This window comes from Pelodiscus sinensis, chromosome 4, assembly GCF_052426305.1.
Source record: "Pelodiscus sinensis isolate ZL-2025 chromosome 4, ASM5242630v1, whole genome shotgun sequence".
NCBI lineage: Eukaryota > Metazoa > Chordata > Testudines > Trionychidae > Pelodiscus > Pelodiscus sinensis.
In genome coordinates this window covers 127,220,023-127,244,245 of record NC_143055.1, presented here as the reverse complement: position 1 = coordinate 127,244,245, position 24,223 = coordinate 127,220,023, and the positions used below count along the sequence as shown (strand labels likewise).

The 24,223-nt window shown below is 38.5% G+C and overlaps 1 protein-coding gene across 6 annotated transcripts in view; it reads left to right on the top strand.

Moving 5' to 3' along the window:
- BMP2K (BMP2 inducible kinase) overlaps positions 1–24,223 on the top strand; it is an 85,557-nt gene that overhangs the window by 15,104 nt on the left and 46,230 nt on the right. For 5 of the 6 annotated variants that reach the window (XR_012903971.2, XM_075929462.2, XM_089778122.1 and 2 more), the window contains 8 exons: positions 3,519–3,637; positions 6,197–6,302; positions 13,809–13,951; positions 14,277–14,398; positions 16,750–16,831; positions 18,519–18,651; positions 20,667–20,770; positions 23,187–23,266. Coding sequence is in view for 5 of the 6 variants with exons in the window: in XM_075929462.2 (XP_075785577.2) it covers positions 3,519–3,637; positions 6,197–6,302; positions 13,809–13,951; positions 14,277–14,398; positions 16,750–16,831; positions 18,519–18,651; positions 20,667–20,770; positions 23,187–23,266 (889 nt within the window). In the remaining variant the exon portion in view is untranslated. The remainder of the gene's footprint in view (positions 1–3,518; positions 3,638–6,196; positions 6,303–13,808; positions 13,952–14,276; positions 14,399–16,749; positions 16,832–18,518; positions 18,652–20,666; positions 20,771–23,186; positions 23,267–24,223) is intronic. The other variant, XM_075929461.2, reaches the window with a different exon arrangement.

The following is a 24,223-nucleotide window of genomic DNA, read 5'->3' as shown; positions in this document are numbered from 1 at the left end:
CTGGTTCCTACCTGCCTCCTCCCTTTCCATGCTTCTGCCTCTGTCAGAGATAGCAGTGTGGTGGGGGGACCCACTGGCTCCTGCCTCCCCTCCCCCCCTTGTTGTCTCTGTATCAGAGGCAGCAAGAGCGTGTGTCTGTGTGCATGTAGTTTGGATTAACCAATAAGTTCAGGCTTATGGATTAATTGTTTAAACAACTATACACTAACAACCTGAGGGTAGACCAGGCCTCAGTATTGTGGAAGTCTACTTCATGTATTTACTACAAATATTTTAGTTACTTTCTAGTTTTGTTTGCAGTCAATACTTTCAAAGCATCTTTCGTTAGTGGCTTGATATTGGAGCATGTTTTAAAGATGGGAAAACTAAGGCATGAGCCTGACTTGTTTAAGATCATACAGCAATTCAGTGACAGTTAGGAATAGAATCAACTCACCTGATTTGGTTTCATGCTTTAAATACTAGATGATGTTGCTATTTAATGTCAAAAGGAGTAAATACCTGAGTCTTCAGATGCTAGTTACTGTCTTCTCTTCACATCTAAGTGGCTAAAAATCACAACTCAGATTTTTTTTTTTTTTTTGAAATAGTGTTATTTGTTGCTAGTTCTTGAGCAATTTAAGGCACAAAAAAATTGGACTGCCTCATAGTAGAATTAAAATGTTATTGCCTCATAGTAGAATTAAATATTTTAGAGGATTTTTTTTCCTAGTAAAGTGTTGCATTTAAGATGCTCCTACGTTCTGAAAAATAATTCAAAGGCCTCATTAACGTTTTTTCAGAAGGAACACCGCAAACTCAGACACAGAATTGACAGCGTAATATCCCATGCAGTTGGCATCTGACACTACTTTCTGATAAACTTCCCCAAAGCAAAGTAGAGATGTTTAGACTAGGCTGTCTATCACATCAGGGATGGCATAAGTAATTTGGACTTAAACTCTTTAAAGCCACTTATGTGCTCTGGAAAAAGCACATTTGGGAGCTGAACTGGAGGCTATTTTTGAAAATTTTAGCCTATTTAACCAAAAAAAACCCAACAAAACAACCCCCCCAACTTCAATATATTGAAAGTCTTAATTTTTAACAGGAAGCAGTTTGTTTGAATGATGGATGTTATGCCTCTGTATGAAAATTTCTTAATAAATAAAACTTTCCACCCCTATGCTACAAATGCTTACCTGTACATGCTATCCGTTCAAACATTTGAGTAGTCCGATTGAAGTCAGTGGCTCTACTTATGTGACAAATTACCTCTCTGCCTAAGTGCTTGCAGGATCAAAGCCTTAACTTTCAATATTTTGGTTTTATCTAGAATAGTTTTGTAAAAACCAAGATCCTCAGGCATTAAAAAATCCACTGTGTATTTGTTATAGAACACATTTTCAAATGCATTTTACAGAGTATCTGATTAAATCATGATTATCTTAACAAGCAAAAGAGGAAAAAAATCAAAACACCACACACAAGGAACTTCAATTTTAAATAGGTTTGGCCTGAATTTGATATTTTTTGGTAAAATAGCTAAGTAAAGCACAGATGTCATGCTGTGTACATTTGTAATGACAGTTTCAGTATCTTAGAATACTTTTTCGTGTATTTTTTGGGAGGCCCATATTAATACTTCTAGGTCTGGTCTGGTCTGGTCATGCAAAATGTGTAGCTGGATTCTGCTTACCTTAAACTGAACCGCTGAAGTGTCTACGCTGCGGGACTCTGGCAGGGGACTGTCCTGAGTGTTGGATTTGGGAGTCTACACTAGACTTGCTAAACCGAATGCTAGAAGATCAATCTCCAAAGGGTCGATCTCTTTTGTAGAGTAGACAAGCCCCTAGAGACTTCTGAAAAATATTTTTCAGAATATTTTAAAGGATATCTTCATATATGATTGTTCTCTTTTCCAGTACAGATTGTCAAGAGAGGCATTATGTCTCTTAAATGGTGGATTAATTTCTTGATTATATTACAGTATTTTTTAAAAAGAGCCTATTTGAATAAGAGAAATAGTAGTCATAGTTAAATATTTCATTTATTTGTGCATTTGCATCCTTGTTTATAACCTTTCACTTTCAGCACTGGTGAATCATAATTCCCAGATGAGTATTCACTCATGATCAGTTTGCAGTGAATTATTGAGAGCCTTGATTGATGTGATTTTTGTTAAGACAGTTTGCCTAGAAATTTGGCAAAGATATTGACTTTAAGACTCTATCAAATTGAAAATTTCACTTTTTGAACATTTTTCAAACCAGCTAGTGTTAGAAATAGCATTAATGAATGAGAGAGAGACAGTAGGGTTTTTTATTGGTTTAGTGCATAGTACCTGAAACTAAAATACCATCTAGTATATATTTTGAAGAGATTGTTTGTGCAAAATAGTCATGTTGTGCAATTACCTAGAGAAACCAAATTTTGTATAAACAATCCTTCCACTTAAATTAGCTGAATGCACTGCTTTTTACACTGGAATATGCTGGGTGAAAAAATGTTTAATTATTTTACTTTTTCATTGGAAATATTATGATTAGAGTTCATAAAAAATATTTGCTATTAAAATCAAGTCACATTTTCAACTGTCATCTTAGTGAAAAATTTTTTACTGTTAACTCACGAAATAATTGAAATTAGTTACAGAAAGAGTAATGGATGCTTTACTAATTTCTGATTAAAATTTACTATGCATGGTAATTAGTCAATAAAATGAATAATTTTTGAAGTTGAAATCCTACACATTTAAAACTGCTCTCTTACTTCCATTTTGCAATCACTTTAATAAAAAATTCTATGACATATATTTAATTTCTTGAACTTTCCTGTAAGTGTAATCTACACAAAATGACATTGCCCAGTCAATGATGGATCCTCACCTGCTAGTTTTGTATAAATTACTTTTAGATGGGGACTCATTTGACTGATGAAGGGAGAGTTTAGTTGCATTCTCTGATACAGTGTTGCCAGTGGATCAACAGAGTAAAATCAGATTACATTTAAATAGTCACTTGCATTTTGTGAAGAATTCCATTAGTTAAGTGTCTTTCTAGTTTATGACGTTTTTGAAGGCTTTATTTTTATAGTTCTCTGGCTACTTTGTCTACCCCTCACTTTGAATGCCAAAATAATTACTTAAACTTGAGTGTAGGTTGTGTACTTAATGAAAGATGGGGTAAAAATTGTGAATAAATATAGAATAAAAAATATAAAACATGGCATTGTTTATTGGTGATTAAATCTCTCAGGAAATTTTTATTATTGCCACCTGCACATGGCAACACTTACAAGTTGCAGGAGTTGACACTCTCATTAATGTGAAATAAACATTTTTCAGGTAATAGCTCAGTATAATATATTGTAGGAATCGTAAGCCATTAAACAACAACAAAGTGAAGTTAGAACAAGTCTGAAGTGTCAATGGCTTCCTACTTGATTAAAAAGTGTGTTCTAAAAATAATTTTTATCATGGTTTGTCACATTTTTAAAGGAATAATGGACTGAAATGATCTGTATATTTTTTCTATCAGGTGGCTTTTCCACTGTGTTCCTGGTGCGTACCCATGGTGGAGTGCGCTGTGCATTGAAACGAATGTATGTTAATAATGTGCCTGATCTCAATATCTGCAAAAGAGAAATAACAATTATGGTAAGTAAAGTAGCTATTTGCTGGTATGTAGCAGGAATGGATTTGAAATGAAATGTTACTTTTATAGAGGTGTGAAATTAGGAATGCAGATGTCCTCTACTTCTGGAAGGTAGTCTGAATTGTGCTTAAGTACATTTAGCTTGTCAGGGTAGAATTGGAAGGGAACTACAAGCTTCTTTTTTCAAAAATGATTGCTGCATTTGTGGCAGCTGCTATGATATGATGAAAAGATAAATATACTATCTGAGAGTTTGTCTGTGAATATGTGCCTATCTGTTCAAGAGGCTAGGACAACCAAATTTGGTATGCATCGGTCTTATAACTTAAAGCAAGGTTACAGTTTGATTGTGCCAGGAAAATGGGATGTCCCTGGAATTGGATTGTTTCTCATAAAATGGAAAGGGAGAAGTCTGCTATATATACTTTGTGCACTAGCAGCATGGCTCAGGTCCTTAACTCAGTTTTTGTTTTTTGGAAAATAAAATAAAATGTACACACTTCATTTGAATCATTGCTCTGGGGTGGGACTATGGGTGAGGGGTTCAGTGTGCAGGCTGCCCCGGGGAGAGAGGGTAACCCCATACAGCAGCTTGGGGCCAGGTGAGGAGCACAGCTCCATTAGGCACAGTTAGGGGAGGAATGCAAGCCCTCCAGGTGGGGGCATGTCCAGATTCATCTTCCCCATGTGTTCCCCCGTCAGTGTGAGGAATGCAGCAAATGGTGCACTTCCCCATACTCCCTGATGACTCCTGTATGAATGTTCCTATAAGAATTGGGGAGGGGGGAGCTTCAGCTCCTCTTCCTGTCTCCCTAGCAGGCACTTGAGGGATGAGAGGCTTGGAGTTGGGGAGTTCTAGTCAAGGTGGGGTGTGCTCCCAGCCAGCGTCTTAGACCTGCCTGCTGATTTGTCTCTTTTCTGTCTGGTTTTATGATAAGCAATCCTATTCCAGGCACATCCCATTTTCTGCTTTAAGTTGTGATAAGAAAAAGCTGCATACCAAATTTGGTGCTTACCATTTAGGAGGAGTGCTTGAACAGACAGACACACTCTCAAATATATAGTAGATGCTATAGTAGAATGAAGAGGTAAGTAGGTCTTGATCTCTGATTCAGGATAATACTTGGAGTAATTGATTTGGGAAGGTGAAGTGCAGACACTTTTGGCCTTGGCTTGTTCCGTTAACACCAGCATATGTGCAAATGCCTTAGGGCCTAACCTTGCAGTATTAAAATTCATTTTTTAGCAGTCTCCGTATTAGTATTTCTGTTTGTACTCCAAAATAGCCTATTTTAGAATTCATTGAACACTATTGTTTCCTGAAAGCTATTGCTAATGTGTTTGTGCTCTTCAATCTTTTGAGCATAATTTGCAAATTTACTGCACTTGTCTTATGAGACGCTATCTTCCATGTACAAAAGAAAATATGCACACTGCAAAAATATTACTTATCCGTCTCGATTTTTACCTTGTGAATTATGTGACAGAGATCCTCTGACGGATCTTCCCAACTTCAAAATCACAATTGCCAGTGGCAAAGTGTGTTATCACTTTTAGAACGGTTTTAATGTTATGGTAAAAATGGCAATGGAGGTTTCCATAGTTCATCTGTGTTTGTATTAAAATGTGTTCAGTTTACAAGTTTAAAAAAACCCAACATTAACAAACAGTCAGCCAGAAATGTGAACTCTACCTGTTAGCTGTGAAAGCCTGGGCTGGTGGCAGTGGGGCTAGCGGGGTGCACCACCCTGGCTGGGGCCAACGTGCTGAGGAATGCAGTCCTGGCCAGGGCCAGTGGCAGTGGGGCCGGTGCAGTGGGGAATTCAGCCCTGACCGGGAGCAGATCCCAGTGACCAAGCCTGGGAGTGGAGCCCAGAGGATGGGACTGGTGGCCCAGAAGGGTTGGCGGTGGTGGGGACCCTTGACCTTCCCTCATCTGGCAAACTCTCCCTGGTTTGGAACTGCTCATATCCCAAGGGTGCTAGACCAGGGAGGTCCAACCTGTATTGTGATCATACCTGCTAAACCTTAATATTTTGGTGTTGATCTTAAAGTGTTTTGTTACTTTTATCATTCTTTTGAAATGAACTTCGTATTTATGAAAGCTGCCGAACTTGCAGCCTTGTCCAGACCACCATTGAACCAGGCCACTTACATAGGTACAGCATAAATCATGGCAGTCCAAGAATGTTCAGGCTGTTCTGCCCATGGTATCTAAATCCTCTTTTGGAGGAATTATTTTTATGCACTACATAATGCTTAGCGCCTAGCTGTGGGTCTAAGATGGTATTGACTACTAATATTTTCTTCAATGTAGGCACCTGTCCCCTGGGAATTATAGTTGAGAACTACTCACTTGACAAAAGAACTTAACTATTGAAAAGGCATTTTAATAATTACTTAGCTAGGATGTATCAAGCATGGTGTAGAGATGAAAGACTCCATCATATCACAAGAATTCTCTACTGTCCTACACACACTTATCTTTATGCTTTAGAGTTTATTTAAATGTTAATAATTCAAAATGTGATTTTTATTTATTTCTTTATTTTTTGTTTCAGAAAGAACTATCTGGGCACAAAAATATTGTGGGCTATTTGGATTGTGCTGTTAATTCCGTTAGTGACAATGTGTGGGAGGTGCTCATCCTAATGGAATATTGTCGAGGTAAGTACACTACTCTTGGATTTTTTTTTTATTAGCACCTTAAAGACTAACAAAACATGTAGCTGGTATCATGAGCTTTCGTGGGCACAACCCACTTCTTCAGACTAACTTGGCTACCCCTCTGAAGCTTTATTTTTCTATGCATATAAGTAAAGCATTCTTATTTATTCTTAAGTGCCAGAAAGAATGAAACTGGGAATATTGAAAAATTAATTCTAGGCTGCTTTATGTCAAGGTCTAACTAAAAGAGAACAGAAAAAATGTTTACCTAAATATGTGAAGTATCCCTGTTCCTTAGAAATGAAGACTTTGCAAAATTGAATAATGTTGTAGATAATGAACTGTAAAGCCTACATGCTATCTCATCGTACTGATGCCTTAATTGTTTTAAGTCATTTTATTCGGTGGAAGTTGGAGGCTGTGGAGGTCCAAATAATGGTCTCATGTCCTGATCCATAACAGTTTTTAGGTTTTGGCAATACAGGTGGCATCAGAATCATTCTCTCTTTTTCATATATTTAGTTTAAGATTTAGTTTAAAATTGGAGAATTTTAGTCCCCCCCCCCCCCCTTTTTTTAATATAGACATTTATACTAGTAATTTATCTCACAATTTGAGAAGTGTTGGAATCCAGTTACGATGAATCTGGAAAAGCAACTGTGTCATCTCCATGTGAAAAGAAAGTTTTCTACATAAGCCAGTGCATTAGGTCAGTGTTTCTCAATTTTATTTGGCCACGGAACCCTTTTAAACTTGAAAGAATTTTGTGGAACCCCTAATAACAGTCTTATATATGGAGCAGAAAAATTTTTAAATACCAGAAATCACGCGACTATACTGAAGTAAAATTTTCACGAGAGCACTGCCTGCGCACTCCCATACAAGCAACTGGTTTGCCAGCTGAAGCTTTGACTTTGTCCGTCGTGGTGCTAGTATATTTGTATTCAGTTGCCCACATGATTCACTCTCCCTGAAAGTGCGTACGGGGATTTACAGTGGTATATAACAGGCGATCGCACCACTGATTGACTGCACGCGCAGCGCTGGGTAGTGACATCATCCCCACACTAGTTAAGCTGGCATTACTCAGGGACACTTATTGTGGCAACACAAATGAAAATTGTTTTCAATAAAATTAATAAATGCTTAAATATTAATTATTTTTTTTAAAAAGATAAAATATTATTGCAATGGAATTTTCTCGCGGTACCCTTATTTTCACTTCGCGGAACTCTGGGGTTCCGCGGAACAACATTTGGGAAATACTGCATTAGGTGCTTACAATTCTTCAGGTACCTTCCCTTTGTGGATGTTTGGCCTTTGTCTTCATTTCTCGCAAAAGCAGTGAGGAAGGTGTTTGTCAGTTGGCCTTCTGTGAACTGCTTGATGTGATATCCTCAGATCTCTGTTTTGAAAGAAAATCTGTTTATACGTTGTAGCTTGTGTGTATTCTCGCTGTTGCTGAGAGACGCTCTGTGCTTAGAAGGCTATACTCATTGGGGACCATGTGAGTGCTGCCTCTGTAGTGATGAACATTCAGAGCCTGGATCTTCTGTTTTTGCAGTGGGGTCCAACCAGTTCTGAAACTATAACGAACTAGCCAGGCTCAACCGGCCAAATAGCCCCATTGTTCAAGCCAACTAGCCACACTCAACTGGCCGTATAGCCACTAGTGAGTAGCACGTTGAACACCACGGTATTATTGACTAAAGGTAAAGGGAATATCATGTGTGCTTGGCTTTCTAGCTGTTTTTTTTTCTGTTTTTGTGCTTAATTAGATAACTATAATTCTTAGACTATTCTGCACCATTATGAACTTGGGTTTTATGGATTGTTTTATTTCTCTGTTGATCACATAGTAGGGATGTAATCAGTTAACCGGTAAGCATCACTCTAACTGGCTGATGCTTACAGGTAATTGGTCACCCAGTGCCCTGCCGGGCCTACCACAGCGGGCTACTCCAGTCCCATGGTTAACCATGTAACTGATAGAATTTTTATCTGTTACATGGTTAATATTTTTATTTATACATTTTTTACACACAGCCTATCACATAGTCTGTCATTAATAGGTGGGAGGCACAAATGCTTTTTGTCACGCTTTTGCTGAAAAAATACTTGCACCCCATATGAGTGGAGTTCACACTGTTGACATGAGTGCTTCTGTCAATTTCCAAAGCAAAACTTTTGTTTTTCGCGGACGGAAAGGATTTAAGTACATGTGAACTATATAATTTTTGTTGCTCAATTGCCAGTGTACACAAAGTCTGAGAAGGTTCCTGCATTGTTTTGGAGCAACCGTGCAGAACTAAACCTCGGGGATAACATAGGTGATGAAATTGAGGCTATTGCTTTCATTTTCCCTACCAAAAAGCATCTTTAGTTTAGGAACTGGGGAACTGATATGAGAGCCAGAAGATGCTTTTCCATTAATATAATACTATTAATATTGCTTAATAAAGAAGGCCTGCTACCTTAAGGCAGGATTTGTCACTTCTCCCAAATTATAAAGTAACTTAAGGGTTTGCACAAGGTTGCGTCGTATAGAAAACGAGAGAGATATTACTCCATTACTTTCAGTTGAGATGGTAGAGATTTGTGACGTGAGTGTGAAACATTGGCATTCAAACCCTGTTGAAATCCATTCAGGGGCTTGGTAGAGTTGCATATGATGTTTGGTGGTTTTTAGAAAATGAAAACCAAGGAAATTGCATGGAAACAATGTTAAAAGGATATTAAGGTTGCAAAGACAAACACTTGGCTTACAAAAACTGAAATCAGGTCTCTAGTTGCGCACTTTATCAAAATGCATCAAGAGAGACATAGCCTGTAATTACGTGACCACATAGTTCTTTCCCTTGCTCAGGTCCTACCCCTCTGCCTCATTCAGTGCGTTGGTAGGGCTATTGAAAACTTAACTTTGCCCTGACTGTATTAGTCTAGAACAGTGATGGGCAACCATGAACAGTGAGTAGCCCTCATGTCTGGCCCTCCTTCATGGCAGTGGGCTCCACCTGTGGACACTCAGTCTGCCCTGCTTCTCATGCACCTTTTGTGCACTGCACTTCCTACTCCTTCCTCTCAGTGCTTTGAGCACCATGAATCTGCTGATTTGTGCTCTGCCCTGCTCCTCCCCCTCTCTTCCAGAGCTTGAACAGCTGATTTGTAATGTTTTAACTCTTAGAGGGAGAGGAAGTGCATGTGCATTTCAGCATACTGATGAATCTCACACTACTACATACATGCTTCAAGCCGTTCTACAATGTTTTGGTTGTGACCCACTAACATGGGGAAAATCTGTGTGAGAGTGCATTTCAGAACACCAGGAATTATTCAAAAGTTAAAATAACAAAAATAGGAGAAAATAATTAAGTTGAGTGTGCATGCTGCAACTATTGAATGTAAATATTTATAGGCTAAGTTTACAACAGTAACCTGTTTATTCAAATGTAAAATTATTTTTGGGGACTAGAGGTGTTTTCTTAAACTCAGAGGTGGCATTTTGTTCTGAGTTCTGTTTTAGTTCTGCAGCAAGCCACATTGAATTCCATTCATCAAAGCATTAAGCTACTGAACACTTTCCTCTGTCCTTCCATCCATCAAAATAACTCCAAGTATTTACACAGAAATATTAAGGTGTTTTTTTTCTACCAACATTCACTTGTTTTTTTGTTGTAGCAATAAACTCTGATAAATTCCCAGGAAAAATAAAATATACTGAAAAGAAAGGGCCCTAAGTATAACATGAGAATATTTTGCTAAGCAATTCAAAAACTGCTGTTTCTAAATGTAAGTTTAACTTGATGGCAGTATAGATCAGTGGTTGTCAAACTTTTTTTCTTTTCACCCAGTTGGGAAAAATTGTTTATGCCTGTGACACTCTGGTAGCCGCTGGGGAGCTCAGCAGAGGTGGGAGGGGAGTTCCCCGGTAGCTGGTGGAGAGCTTTGTGGAGGGGAGAAGTGCTGTGGTAGCTGCCGACCCATTGCCTCAAGTTCTGCGATCCAGTACTGGGTTGCGCCCCATACTTTGGGAATCACCGGTATAGGTGGAGTAGAAAATTAAGCTACTAATTAATGGAGAGCATAAATGCATTTATCTTTGATCTACTGCTTTGAAGTCATAATTCTATAAGTATTGGTTTCAAAAAATAACACAGAATAGCTATTTTGGGATACTTCCAATTAGGGATGTGAAGGACTAGTTGCTCTCTCCCCACTCCCCCTTTGCTCCCTCTATCAGAAAGAGGCAGCAATGGAGGGGAAGAGGTGGGGTGCTTCAAAGCAGCAGCACTACAAGCAGCCAGGGACCAGACCCTGGGCTCCACCTGGCACTGCTGCTTTAAAACGCCATGTGCAGCCCAGGGCCAGGTGGAATCCCCTGCTGACCATGGGCTCCATGCAGCACTGCTGCTTTGAAAGGCGGTGGGAATCACGGGGCCCGGATAGACTGCTTGAGTCCTCCACTGGCTCTGTGTTCCCTGTGGAGCTTTCACCTTTGAAGTGTAGCAACAGCCCTGGGGCTACACTTCAAATGCAGAGGCACTCTTATCGACTAATTAAATAGTTGATGCAATTTGCATAGACTGTTCGATTAGCCAATTAATTGAAATTTTACATCCCTGCTTCTGTTATCCCAAAATAGCTCCTTAGTGTAGACATAGCCTGGGAGATTCATTTACAAGGAAGTTGTCTCTGGAACCAGTTTCCCCTTTATTTTTTCCAAGAATTTTTCACTTTTATGGAGTACAGGCAGTCCCCGGGTTACGTACAAGATAGGGACTGTAGGTTTGTTCTTAAGTTGAATCTGTATTCAAGTCGGAACTGGCGTCCAGATTCAGCCGCTGCTGAAACTGATCAGCAGCTGATTCCAGGAAGCCCGGGGCAGAGCAACTCTGCCTCGGGCTTCCTGTAGTCAGCCGCTGGTCAGTTTCAGCAGCGGCTGACTTGGGGATGCCTGGGGCAGAGCAGCTTGGGTGCTGCTGAGTTGGTCCAGTAGCGCGGCCGCTCCTTGGCGCTACTGGACCAACCCAGCAGCGCCCCAGCTGCTCTGCCCCAGGTGTCCTGATTCAGCCGCTGCTGAAACTGATCAGCAGCGGCTGAATCAGGATGCCTGGGGTAGAGCAGCTGGGATGCTGCCGGGTTGGTCCAGTAGTGCCAAGGAGCGGTGCTGTGGACCAACCGGCAGTGCCCCACCTGCTCTACCACAGGCCCCGGGCTTTGCTCCACGTCTCCCTGGTCTGCTGGGGGGGGGGGGGTACTAGCTGCGTCCCCCCCCCCCCCAGCAGACTAGGGAGACGCGGAGCAAAGCGGCGGAGGACCCGGGCCGGACCGCGGCGCTTCCAGATCAGCGCCGTGGTCCGGCCCGGGTCCTCCGCGGCTTTGCTCAGCGTCTCCCTGGCCTGCAGACCAGGGAGACGCTGAGCAAAGTCGCTGAGGACCCGGGGCCGGACCCGCGGCGCTTCCAGCTGATCCAGCTCAGCTGATCCAGCTGGAAGCGCTGCAGGTCCGGCCCCGGGTCCTCCGCGGCTTTGCTCAGCGTCTCCCTGGTCTGCAGACCAGGGAGACGCTGAGCAAAGCGGCGGAAGACCCGGGCCGGACCCGCGGCGCTTCCAGATCAGCGCCGCGGGTCCGGCCCGGGTCCTCCGCCGCTTTGCTCCCCGTCGGCGAGAAAATCCCCGTTCGTAAGTCGAATCCGCGTAACTCGGGGACTGCCTGTATAGTGCTAGAGATGACTCAACAATCACCTTGGACTACTGGTAATCTCTGAATTTCCTGTGCGGATTTGGTGCTCATTCTGCCAGAGATGAGTAACCTAGTGAAGAGAGAGGCATAAGTGCTTGCTGAAAAAAATCCTGCAATACTGTGGTTAGTGTATTTTATAGAAGAAGTGAATTGAGTTCTTCAGATAGTGAATAGATCTGTTGCCCAAGAACTGCTATCAGTGCTTCTCAGGATAAAGATGTACATTTAAAAAAAACCAAAATTTTGTGTTGGAGAGAAAATTATTCCTTCAACATAAGGAAATCTTGAGTTCAAAAACTATTGAAAAGTCTCCATTCAATCTTTCTAATCTGACACATTCTACCTTCTGGTGCGATTACTCAGTGGTTGCTTTTGTCTCTGAGTCATAAATGTTAAGGACAGAAGGAAGCATTATGATCTTCAAGTCTGACCCTCTCTATAAAAGAACACACTAGAGAACTTTCATCCATTGATTCCTGCAAGCAGTTCCATAACTCTTAAGCTGAGCTTGAACAAGTTTTACATCCATTTGTCATTGTGATACTCTCTGCACTGGTACTCTTTAAAAAAACAAACAAACAAAAAAACTACTTCCCCTACATGGTGGTTAAGTGATAAGCAATATTTGTTACTTGTAGACACAAGTCCTAATTAATGAGGACCACGGATCCAACACAGGAGAAACAAAACAGATTTCTTACCTGTAATTTTGTCTCTCTTAAGATGACTTGAATTCTTAGGACATATTTCGCTTATTTATTATGGGTGTCTTTTTTGTTTAGGCAGGCAGACAGACAGACACAATGTCAAATATTGCAGTAATTACATTGCATATTGGTGTCTTTTTCCTTCACTTCCAGATCATAACAGCTTTTGTTGTGTTTGTGTCCTTGAAGCTTTGGAAGGGTTTGGTGAAGGTCAGCAAATGTGTTTGGGGAGGTTTCAGATTTAAATTCTAAAAATTCTGTTCAATGCTATTAATTGTAGGGATGTTAAATTTAGATTGACTAATTGAATAGTCAATGCAATTTGCATTGACTATTCAATTAGTCGATAAGGGCACCTCTGCCTTTGAAATGCACTTCAAAGGTGAAAGCGTCTACGGGGAGCACAGGGCCGGCGGGGCAGTTCCCCACTGGCCTCGTACTTCCTATGGTGTTTCAAAGTGGCAGCGCCCACATGGAGCCTGGAGTCAGCGAGGGAGTCCCCAGCTGATCGCGAGACACCAAATGCAGCCTGGGGATTCTCCAGCTTGTCACAGGCTGCACGCAGTATTTCGTGGAACCCGGGGGTCAGGCCCTGGGTTCCATATGGCACTGCCGCTTAGAAGCATCCTCTCCTTCTCCCTCTTTCTGATTGAGACAGCAAGGGGGAGGGGAGAACCGACTGTTGACTATCCGATAAGCAAATGCTTATCGGATAGCCAACTAGTCGTTCACATCCCTAATTCAGTGGCATTGGGCACTGAATTATCTTCTGTTTGGAGTGGTGGATTCTTCTTATGAATGAATAAAATTAACGGTAAATGTCTCTGCCTGTTCTGTAGATGTATGGGGGGTTTGGATTAGCCCTGTTTGAAAAAACAGCAAGAATGGTAGATTAAAACTTGTTTGTTTAACAGTTGAAAACATTTTGGCTGGCTCTGGAGTATATAGGTAACATTTTAAATAGAAAATAAACTTTGTTTGATTAAAGTCCACACAGTATTTTGAAAATACCTTTAAAAAGAGTTGTTACTTTTACAAAATTATGTTTTCACTGTAGCGGGCCAGGTCGTCAATCAGATGAATCAGAGACTTCAGACAGGCTTTACAGAGCCAGAAGTACTGAGGATATTTTGTGACACCTGTGAAGCTGTTGCAAGGCTGCATCACTGCAAAACCCCAATAGTTCACCGTGACTTAAAGGTACAAGTTAGCGAGCAGCAATGTTTAAAGATAACTTGGAATGTAGAAGACATTGTGTGTAATAGCTATCTGATGGGGAAGAGAGAATTTGCAGAAGATTAAAGGGGAAAATATTAGGCATTACATTCTTATAGAATAGATATTAGTATTACTGGTGACTTATGTAGTTACTGTTTTACTATTAATGCTAAACTTTTTGGATATGTAGGTTTGTCATCACTAAGGAAGTTGGAGGGAAAACTTAGTAGCTGCTTTCTATAAAATGAGATGCCATACTGTGTTTCATTTTTCAGTTTCATTTATCTGTTTCATTTTTCCTTTTAAGGTAGAGAATATTTTGTTGAATGACAATGGAAACTATGTCCTTTGTGACTTTGGCAGTGCCACTAACAAATTCCTTAATCCTCAGAAAGATGGTGTTAATGTAGTTGAAGAAGAAATTAAAAAGTAAGTTCACTTAAATGGCTCTTCATAAGCACTAATTTTCTTAACAGCACAGAACTTGTTATACTTTATGTACATTAATAAAAACATATGGGTGTAATTAGAAACAAATTAGTGTTAATGGTAATTAAGTGCCAAGCCTCTGTTAACAGGAATGTTTTTTCCACTTAGTGATCATCAGGACTGTACCAACACCTAAAATAGACATAGCAAGATACTAGAAATATTTGGTAATATCTATAAGTTAATTAAAATACCATCAACAATTTCCGCAAAATTTAAAATAAATACATTAACTAGGGATGTAATAGTGTAGCTGGTTAAATGATTAACGAATAAGTGGATGCTTATTGGTTAATGAAACTGGCTACACACAACCCCTCCTCCAGCGGCTCCGCCCAGTGCGTTTTTAGTGGGCTGGCCAGCAGCCTGGCTCAGTCCTGGCTCGCGCCAGATCCCAGGAGCTACCCCTGCTGTGGTGCTGCGGAAATGTGTATGTAGCTCCCCGGAATGTGTGCTTTCAGTGCTTACCCTTATCAGTGAATCGTGTAATTGACTATTGAAATTTTTGTTGACTACATGAGTAACGAGTTACATGCTTCTCAACATCCCTAATATTAACTATAGAGTGGCAGTGTTTAATTACAAAATGTTTGAAGCCTCCAGGTAGTATATGCAACCTTGAGTTACTTTTACTATTTCAGCTCTTTCTCCCTGATATCCTGCTATGCTATAAGCATTGCATTGTTCTTGTTTAGGCCCCCAGCTTGTAATTTACAGCATACCAGTGAACTATTGTACAAATACATTTTTAATTGAAGAATGAATGTAAGACCTTAGAGTCAAAGTTATTTGAAGTGCAAGTTGGTTACCACAGTGAATCCCTGATACAGTGGTCAGACTTCTGGGTGCTATTGAAAAACTACTACTAAGAACTGGTTCAATCAGCCTGAACAATTGCTGACACTGGAAAGAGGCTACATACTGTCTGAGATCTAGATCAGTCCTAATGATAGACTCATTAACGTCAATGTGCTTTCCTCTCTTTTTTTTTTTAATCAGAGAAATTGTATGTTTAAAAATTTTGTTTTGTCTACTAACGATAGTTGGTGCTGAACAGTGTGTATTATTCAGTTAATACTTCAGTACTTAAAGATGTAAATTTATTTCCCATTTTTGAAACTACTACTTAGGGTACACATGCATTTGGGAATGATATATTACATTTTATAAATGTACTTTATTTGCAAATATGAGACATAGCCTTGGAATATGCTTTGTTTTTAGCTAGCAAGAATCAATTCAGGGATGTATCTTTAATATCTGGATTTGTCACTGAGTGCAGTTACCAAGAAATAGCAGTAGATATGCTGATCTGAAAAATCGCTCTTGGCTTTTCTAGCTCCATCTTTCTTTTTCCTTGCTCCATATTTCCAGCAATACCTTCATGTTGCTAAGATCTTCAACAGGGGACAAATGTGTTAATGCATACACCAAAAAATTAGAAAAATTAAAATGCCACAATCCAAGGTATAATTTGAAGTTAATGTTTTGTCGTCTTCTGAGGATTATCTGTAACATGTTTCTTTTCCTTGATTTTATTAAAATGAGGTATTCCTGTTGATACCTTAGACAGACTTTTTTGTGTTCATAAACTTGGTGTATTTGATTTGCAGTAGTTGTAATTTTGTGTAGTTTTTCTAAAATTATAGGAAAACCTGCAAAAGATTATTTACATAAAAGAAAAACTTAAGCCAACCTATGAGCAGTATGTCTGCTGATGTGTCCCTATAGAACAGGTGGTCAATGATAAGTGCACAGCTCCTTGTTGAAAATGTCACAAGTGATTTATTATTTTACATAGTGTGTATGTAATCAGTAGAGGGCAATTATCCATATTAATAATGAGTAGTGTTTAGTAGCTTATGAATGGTGGGCTCACACACACACACACACACACACACACACACACACACACACACACACACACACACACACACACACACACACACACACACACACACACACACACACACACACACACACACACACACACACACACACAACCAAAACCCTTTTCCTGTGGGCATCCTACAGCCCCTCTCTCCTGCCTCAACTGTCCTGTCTCCTCCCACCCTCCCCGGCACTCAGGCAGTCCAGAGCCATGCAGCCTCCCCCGTCGCCTTGGCCTGGCCCTCCCCCAATGGCCGTGGGGAGAGCTGGGGTTGCCTACACTCAGAGAGGGGGGGTTGGCGAGTGTGGCGAGCAGGGGGCACAGCCCCCTAGTAAAAGTATATTGCAGTTCTGAACAAATCTTCCATTTCATCTCAGTTAGTTTACTTATTGTCTACTAGGTATACGACGCTGTCATACAGAGCTCCTGAAATGATCAATCTTTATGGAGGAAAACCAATTACTACCAAGGCAGATATCTGGGTAAGGAATACAATAGGTGGTCTAATTCTTGTGGAGTTGTTCTGTTTTATTAGGAGTAAAAATCGATAAAAGGAATGTTAATGTCTCAGAAAATATAAAGTAAAGACTTTTCAATGAGTGAGAAACCTGTGGCTTCTTGCAAAAGAAATAGTGTGGGGGAACTGGTGATAAAGACAAATAGCTATAGAGAATGGTTGTCTTCTCTACAGAAAAATATTGGCATGTGTGATGTACTATAGAAGGGGAATTATTTAGATTTTTTTTGTTACCTATATTCTGCATAAGTAAGCTAGCAGTATTTTTCCTTGCTCTGACTTCAGATGTTAACAGTGACTTCAATAGAAAACCATTTATAATATGATTTAAATAAAGCAGATTGCATAAGCAACCAGTTCCTATGCATTCAGCAATGTTGGTTATGTTTGGTTCAGCATGGCAAATAAGATTTAATTATCACTAATTTGTTTAGTGAATATTTATAGGATGCATTGAAAATGAAAAGTGCTATATTTGTTGATTATTACACTATATACAATTAGAATGCAAAGCTCAATAACAACCAGTTGACATAATTTGAGTGCAAGGAGAAAAGTAACAATGAGAAAATAAAATATTTTACTACAAAAATAAATATTTGTAATGGCTGGTACTATTTGTTACTTTTAATTCCTAAAGAACCAAGATGGTTGAGGTAATTTATTTTATTGTATCAACCTCTATTGGTGAAAGACGAGTTTTCAAACTCTGGAGAGGTCTGTATATCTCTTCCCAGAGGCCACAGCTATCCCAGGTCAGTTGAGTTGGCCTGGCGAGTTTTAAAATTTGTGGTGTAGATATTTGGGCTCAGTCTGGATTGTGGGCCTTGAGAGTCTGAGAGATGGATGACTGCAGAAGTGTTCACAAGTCACTTCACTTTCAATGATCTTTTACAATATGTGTTAACTACTCATGCTAAACTATCGTTTCCACCATGTAATTAGCTGTGGTGCCTGGAGTATCTGCCAGACTGGAAGAAGAGCTTTTTGTAGTTTGAAACCTTGTCTCTTGCACCAACAGCAGTTGATCCAATAAAACAGAATACCTCACCCACCTTGTGTCTTCAGTATCCTGGGACCAACAGTGCTATAACAACACTTGTAATTACTAGAAACACTGAGGAAATGAAGTGAGGGTAAAACTGATTACTGTATGAAATAAAACATTTTCATTGTCAACATATGTAATACCTAATAAGGAATGAAGAACTTTTCAGATTACTGAAATGGGAAATAACTCCATGATTACTTTTCTTGTATGTGTTAAACAATCACATCTTGATTAGATTACATAAAAAAGCTTATGGGAAAATAACATGAGTTTAAGGCTTCTTATTTGTCAGAATTGATAATGGTTCTACAGATGCAATTTCTCTGTGTAAACGCATTGGAACTATTCTCCTGAAATTAAAAAAAAAAAAGTTCCCTCTCTAGCTGGTGGGACGACAAGCATGTTGAAGAGCTGCTTCATATGACTTGATTGCTTGCATCCCAAGTTAAGTAAACAGATTAACTCAAAATGCTATAGTGTTCGATGTTTGTGCAGGCATCAGTAATTATCAGCATTTAAGTTATTTATTAAACATGTCTTCACTTTTTACACTGGCTTATTGCCTTGCTTATTGTCTCTTGTAATGAAAAATTTTTTATAGGCACTTGGCTGCTTGCTGTATAAGCTTTGTTTCTTCACACTTCCCTTTGGAGAGAGTCAGGTTGCTATTTGTGATGGAAGTTTTACCATTCCAGACAATTCCCGATATACCCATAATGTGCATTGTTTGATAAGTAAGTACCTGGGCAGCACTTACCAGAGTTTTATGTCCGTTTATTAGACCGTCATAATAGTGACCTTCCTTACCTATAATATGCATTTAAGATGATTTATTTTAAAAAATCGGTGACTTTGAAGATTTGGTTGAACATATAGATTTGAGTTTATATGTGTATGTTCCTCTTCTTGATATTTTTTAGCAGGTTTTATGTCCCTCTGTGGTCTCATATTTTAAATCTATATATATTTGTATTTTGTTTAGAAAATTTTGTAAGCTACCTCGAATATTTTAAATAGAGAGGTGGGGTAAAATAATGTAAATAAAATAAATACTCTTACCTTGTCCTAGAACCAAGGTCTTAAAGTGGTTTTAAGTTCTGAAAAGTCCTTATTGCCACTACCTGAGAAATCCAAGGAAATCCATGGTTTTGCTGGGAAGTAAAGGGAAATCATTGCATTGAGGAAATGTTTTGAAAAGGAAAGTTTTCTTCTCTGATTAAGAATTAAAAGAACAGTTTCTTGTTAGATTGAGTGCTTGCTCATGTTCATTGCTTGTAGGTATGCTTGCTCATCACATGCACTGGTGCCAGAAGTTTTCAAATACCGTTTTTCTTTATACAGTCACCTTGAGGCCAACAGCTAGCACCTAGGATGCAGATACATGACTAGCTTAGTGTTTTACAAGTATCAGGCTTATAAATTTGTTTGATAATTCTTCGATATAATAATTTTCAATGGCAAATTGAAGCAAATTAAACCTAAAGGATTCAGTGTGTAGGATTTCAGGCATGGCTTGACTTAGAAAATGAAATTTAAGAAACCAGTTAACGGTGTTCAGTGTAAAAGCCATACTTTTAAACCTAACTCTTTGGTTTTCAAGCTGCATTTCTTTGTAATGTGTAAAAGGTAAGCTTTTGTGCAATTATGGAAAGGTTTGCTTGCCCATGTTTTTTCATTGACTCAAATAAGTGACGTATGAAATCTCAAAACACTTAAGTATATTTTGGAATAAAAATACTTTCCCTCTTGTTCTGTGCAGGACACTTTACAAGATTGAAATTGAACTTTTAGTGAGAAGTTTTTCCTTCATATGTTAATTTTTCCTTGCTTAAAAATTAAGCCTGAATGAACACTTAATTCTCCTGTGCATTAGATGTTTTTCCATATTTATTTTAATATATTGACTTGATTCATGACTGGTTAGTTATACTATTGTTCTCTATAGTGAACCTAACCATTTGTGATTGTTTACTGGCTAAATTGAGTATACTTCGGAATGTATACTGGTTAATTACTAAGGTTTTTTTCCTTTTTAATAATGCTGTTTCTGTAACTGACTCATGGTTTAGTCCTGGTCTAAAATCCATTCTTTTTACCTAATTAATCTGCATCTAAATAATAAATTTGACATCCATATAAGAAGAATATATTCATGAAATGGGTGACTATGTGTCAGTTCAGAAATCATTACTTGTGTTCAGAGATGAAAATTGGTTATGTTTTGAGTGGCGCGTGTGTGTGTTTTTTGCATGGATCCCCTAAATTTAAAAAAATGGACAGTTCCAAATGCAGTGACATTTACACATCAGCCCAGCTGTGATGCCTGTAGTCGGCACACTGTTTTCATTGTGGTAATGAATTTGAAGGTTTTGAAGACACAACTCTGTAGCTGGTGGAGAGTTTTCCTAAAACTCTACTTTTTTAACTTACTAGTGTAGCACTTTGGAGTTTGTTGTATAGCATTCGTAGCAGTCCTTATCAGTATTCTGTTCGACTGATTCAGGTGAGGTTCAGGACTTGTAATGCAAATGTTTTACTCTGCCATGCAAGCAAAAGAGTAAAAATATACAGTATAAATTGCATACCCTTGATGATAGAAACCATTCTAATAATAGTGCTTGTCTGAAAAGTTAAAACCACATCTTGAAATGTGTATATTCTAAATCACTTGTTATTCTCATTTGTAATATGTACTAGGCAAATTTTCTTTAATTGCTGTTAGAGAAATTTAATCAATCCACTTTTACAGGGTACATGCTCGAACCAGATCAAGAATGGAGACCTGATATCTTTCAAGTATCTTATTTTGCCTTTAAATTTGCTAAAAAGGAATGTCCATTGTCCAATATTAATGTAAGTAATCTTGTATTTTTCACATCTTTTGATAGTTAGTGTCCCTTAGTATTGTCATAAGGAGATATCACTTTTATTAAACCAAGTGAAAACACATCTAATGTTAACTTTTTTCTTTATAAAAGTCTGACCTTGTGGAGAAAGTTCTGGATGTGATAAGTTATGAATAGATTCTGTGTTGACAGAATTCTTAGTTTGCTATACTCAAACAAAAAGGAAAACCGTTTTAGAATTTTTGGATAACACTAATAAATAAAGATGGAATGGAAAACCGCTTCTGACACATCTTGATAAACTATATAATAAAAGTGTAACGGTCTTTTCAATGAATTGTATTCTCTACACTTTATTTGACTTTTTATTTCTCTGAGTTAATATAAAATACATTTTAAATTATCTCAGTTCTGTCAGTTTTCTCACAAGAAGTTCAAATTTGAGTTATTGCTAATGAGGACAAAAGGGACTGATAACTTTGCACAGAGCATTCTTACTCGTTTGTCGTCTTAACCATCCCATAAACTAATTCCTTGGCAGGATCTTACATACCTATAAGCAAAAAATGGAATAGCCTGAACTTTTCTCCTCAGCCCCCTTCACCCTAATTCTATATTTCTCTAGCATTTTGGTGGGGGACGAGACATAATCTATAATTCCAAGACACAAATTATATTTAAGACAAAGTTAAGGTTGAGAAGATGCATCTAGTAATGTTATAAGAATGGAATAATTATTTTAAAACCAAGCATTCTTCAAGTAGTGTCCTTCTGGATGCTTTGCTTCAATTTTGCATATGCCTCTTGAGTCTTTGATCAGAGATTTTTTTTTTTCTGCTAGCATGCTTGATTGCTCTTCACATGTGCCCTCTTTGCCCTCATACTAGACACCGAGGTTATATGGGACTTGAGTGAACCATCCTCATTCCTTTTCTACTGCCTCAGTTGGAAAGGGAGCTCTGGTGTGCCTGCTAGGAATATGCCTTAGCGATTGTTTCTTCTTCTTCTTCTTCTTCTTAAGATTGGTTGGTATAGTTAGCCACTAGTAGTAGTGCCTGGATGATTGGCTACTCCAGGGCTGGTCTTATGAGGTTGTACTGTCTTCCACCTAGATGGCCCTTTGCTGTGTTCCAAGAGTTGGATTTTTAGCTAAAAGTAAGGAAAGTCCCTCTAACTTTCATAAAGAAGGCACAGTCAATAGGGGCTTCTTGGAATTTGTTGACAGTTAGAGCCTACCTTTCTTTAGGTAGGTTCATAACCATATCAGATTTGGTATAGACAATTCAGTGAAGTCCTTAGAGTACAGTAAGGATGAATGGGGAAGTTGCAGTTTTGTGACTGAACACACATGGCTTTGTCTCCACTGCTTTCAAAGTTGGCTCAGAATGGCCTGTTTTGTAGGCAGGCACATCTTGGACAGACACATGATTGTTCTTCTACAATTGAGGAAATTGGGAAGATCAGCTCAGGATATGGATGGGCATATCTTTTGTTGCCCAACTTTATCACTAACTTTAACAGATGCATTACTGTTAGAATATGAAGCTCATCTCCGTGCTCTCATGACTCAGAGCAGATGGACAACTCAGCAAACCAATCTCCACATAATTCTGTTAGAGCTCAGGGCTTTCAGTAATGCCTTCATCCATTTGCTAGCTCTCATCAGGCACAAATTAAGCAGGTCATCATGGATAATGTGTCCTACATATTCTATATCAGCAAGCTATTGAAACGATATATAGCTCATCAGATCTACATTTTGGTGGTCTATCTCCCCGGGCATTCAGGACACCATAACCAGTGTTCCCAGCAGACAGGACTATGAATAGGCACTAGATTTGAATTTGGCTCTTTTGCCCTCTTAATTTAAAAAAGGACCAGTCAGTGTGTGTTTCAAATAATGCATTTTAAAAATAATTTGTGAATTCTATTGGAATTATCTGCTTTCTAATTAGTGTTTAGTACACTAAAAGAACATTGTGTCAAATTTTATCCAATTGTAGGTTGTTTTTTTTAATCTTTATAAAGCACATAACCAAAATAAATGTTTTCATGAATGTGTTTGAAAACTCCAAAGTAAACATTTTAAAACAAATATTCTCTGCATTCTTTGTAACCCAAACATGACAGCATAGTCCTAGTATATGAGAGCCTGAAAGTTAATCACTTAGATGTCTTCCATTCAAGATAAAGCAAAAAGCAGGCTCTAAAAAAGTGGCAATTTATAATCTCTTTAACATAAGTAAGGAAACCATTTTTAATACGTTGAATCTGACAATGTATTTAACCAAAGTGTTGCAGCCAAAGCACTGTCTGGTACTTGATTTATATATTAAGTCTCCCAGGAAGCCACAGTATTCCTCTTAAATTTGTAACAACTTTCAGGATTTTATATTTTAATTCACAATGTATTTTTTCCTAAGAATTCTCCTGTCCCTTCAACTCTTCCTGAACCCATGACAGCTAGTGAGGCAGCTGCTAGAAAAAGCCAAATAAAAGCCAGGTGAGCAAAATAATTTAGAACTTTGTGGATTCTGATGTAGATGTATTATAGTGATTTTATGCATCTGTAGTTTTCTTCTATGTTTGGTTAATATGCTAAAACTTATGCTAAAACCCAACCTTATGTGCATATCAGATTTTTAAAAGGTCAATGTTTTAGCAGTCTGGAATGGAAATTTCAATACACTTTTACAGCCTGCTCAATATTTTAAATCTGAGTGTACGTAACCATTGTAATTGCAATTGTAACAATTGCTTCCCATTATACAGTGAACCCTTTTAAAGTCAGTCTGCTGATATTTTCTTCTTCAGTTAGGATCTCTGGTTTTGGATACAAATGCCCTTGTTTTCATTCACTTACATGCACTTTTTCTTGATCCAGTATTAACATGAACAAAGTATTCAGTTAAGATAGTTATTGGCTAAAAATGGAAAACATACGAAGTGTAAACAGCTTGTTAAAACTTTTAGCCAGTCTAATTTTTGTGCCAACATTCCCAGATGAGTCTTAAGGGGACAGCAAAGGGAAAATAGGGTTTTAGTCTCTTGATACTTTATAGTACACAAAAGTTTAAAGATTTTGTTTGTATTGTACCTTAATGTCAGGAATTCTTTTTTTCTTTTTTGGAGGTGTTCTTAGTGAATCAGTGCACTGTCATGAGCACTTTCTCACCCCTTCAGTCGAAAGGATGGAATTTCAATCTTTAACCAAGAAATACTTCCGATAGATTTTAACAAAATGAAACCAAATACAGAGTTTGTCTATTCTCAATTGCTCAAATTTCACTTCATTGGTATTTGTGGTGACATACCAGTCATACTGTGTTTTCAAAATGGAAACATTTAAAACTTCAGGGCTTCTTCAAATTGTTTTTTAAAGGCAAAAGCACCTTTTGCAGAAATATCCGTTCACAAACACACGTGCATCTTCAAGAAACAAAAATATCACAAACTCAGT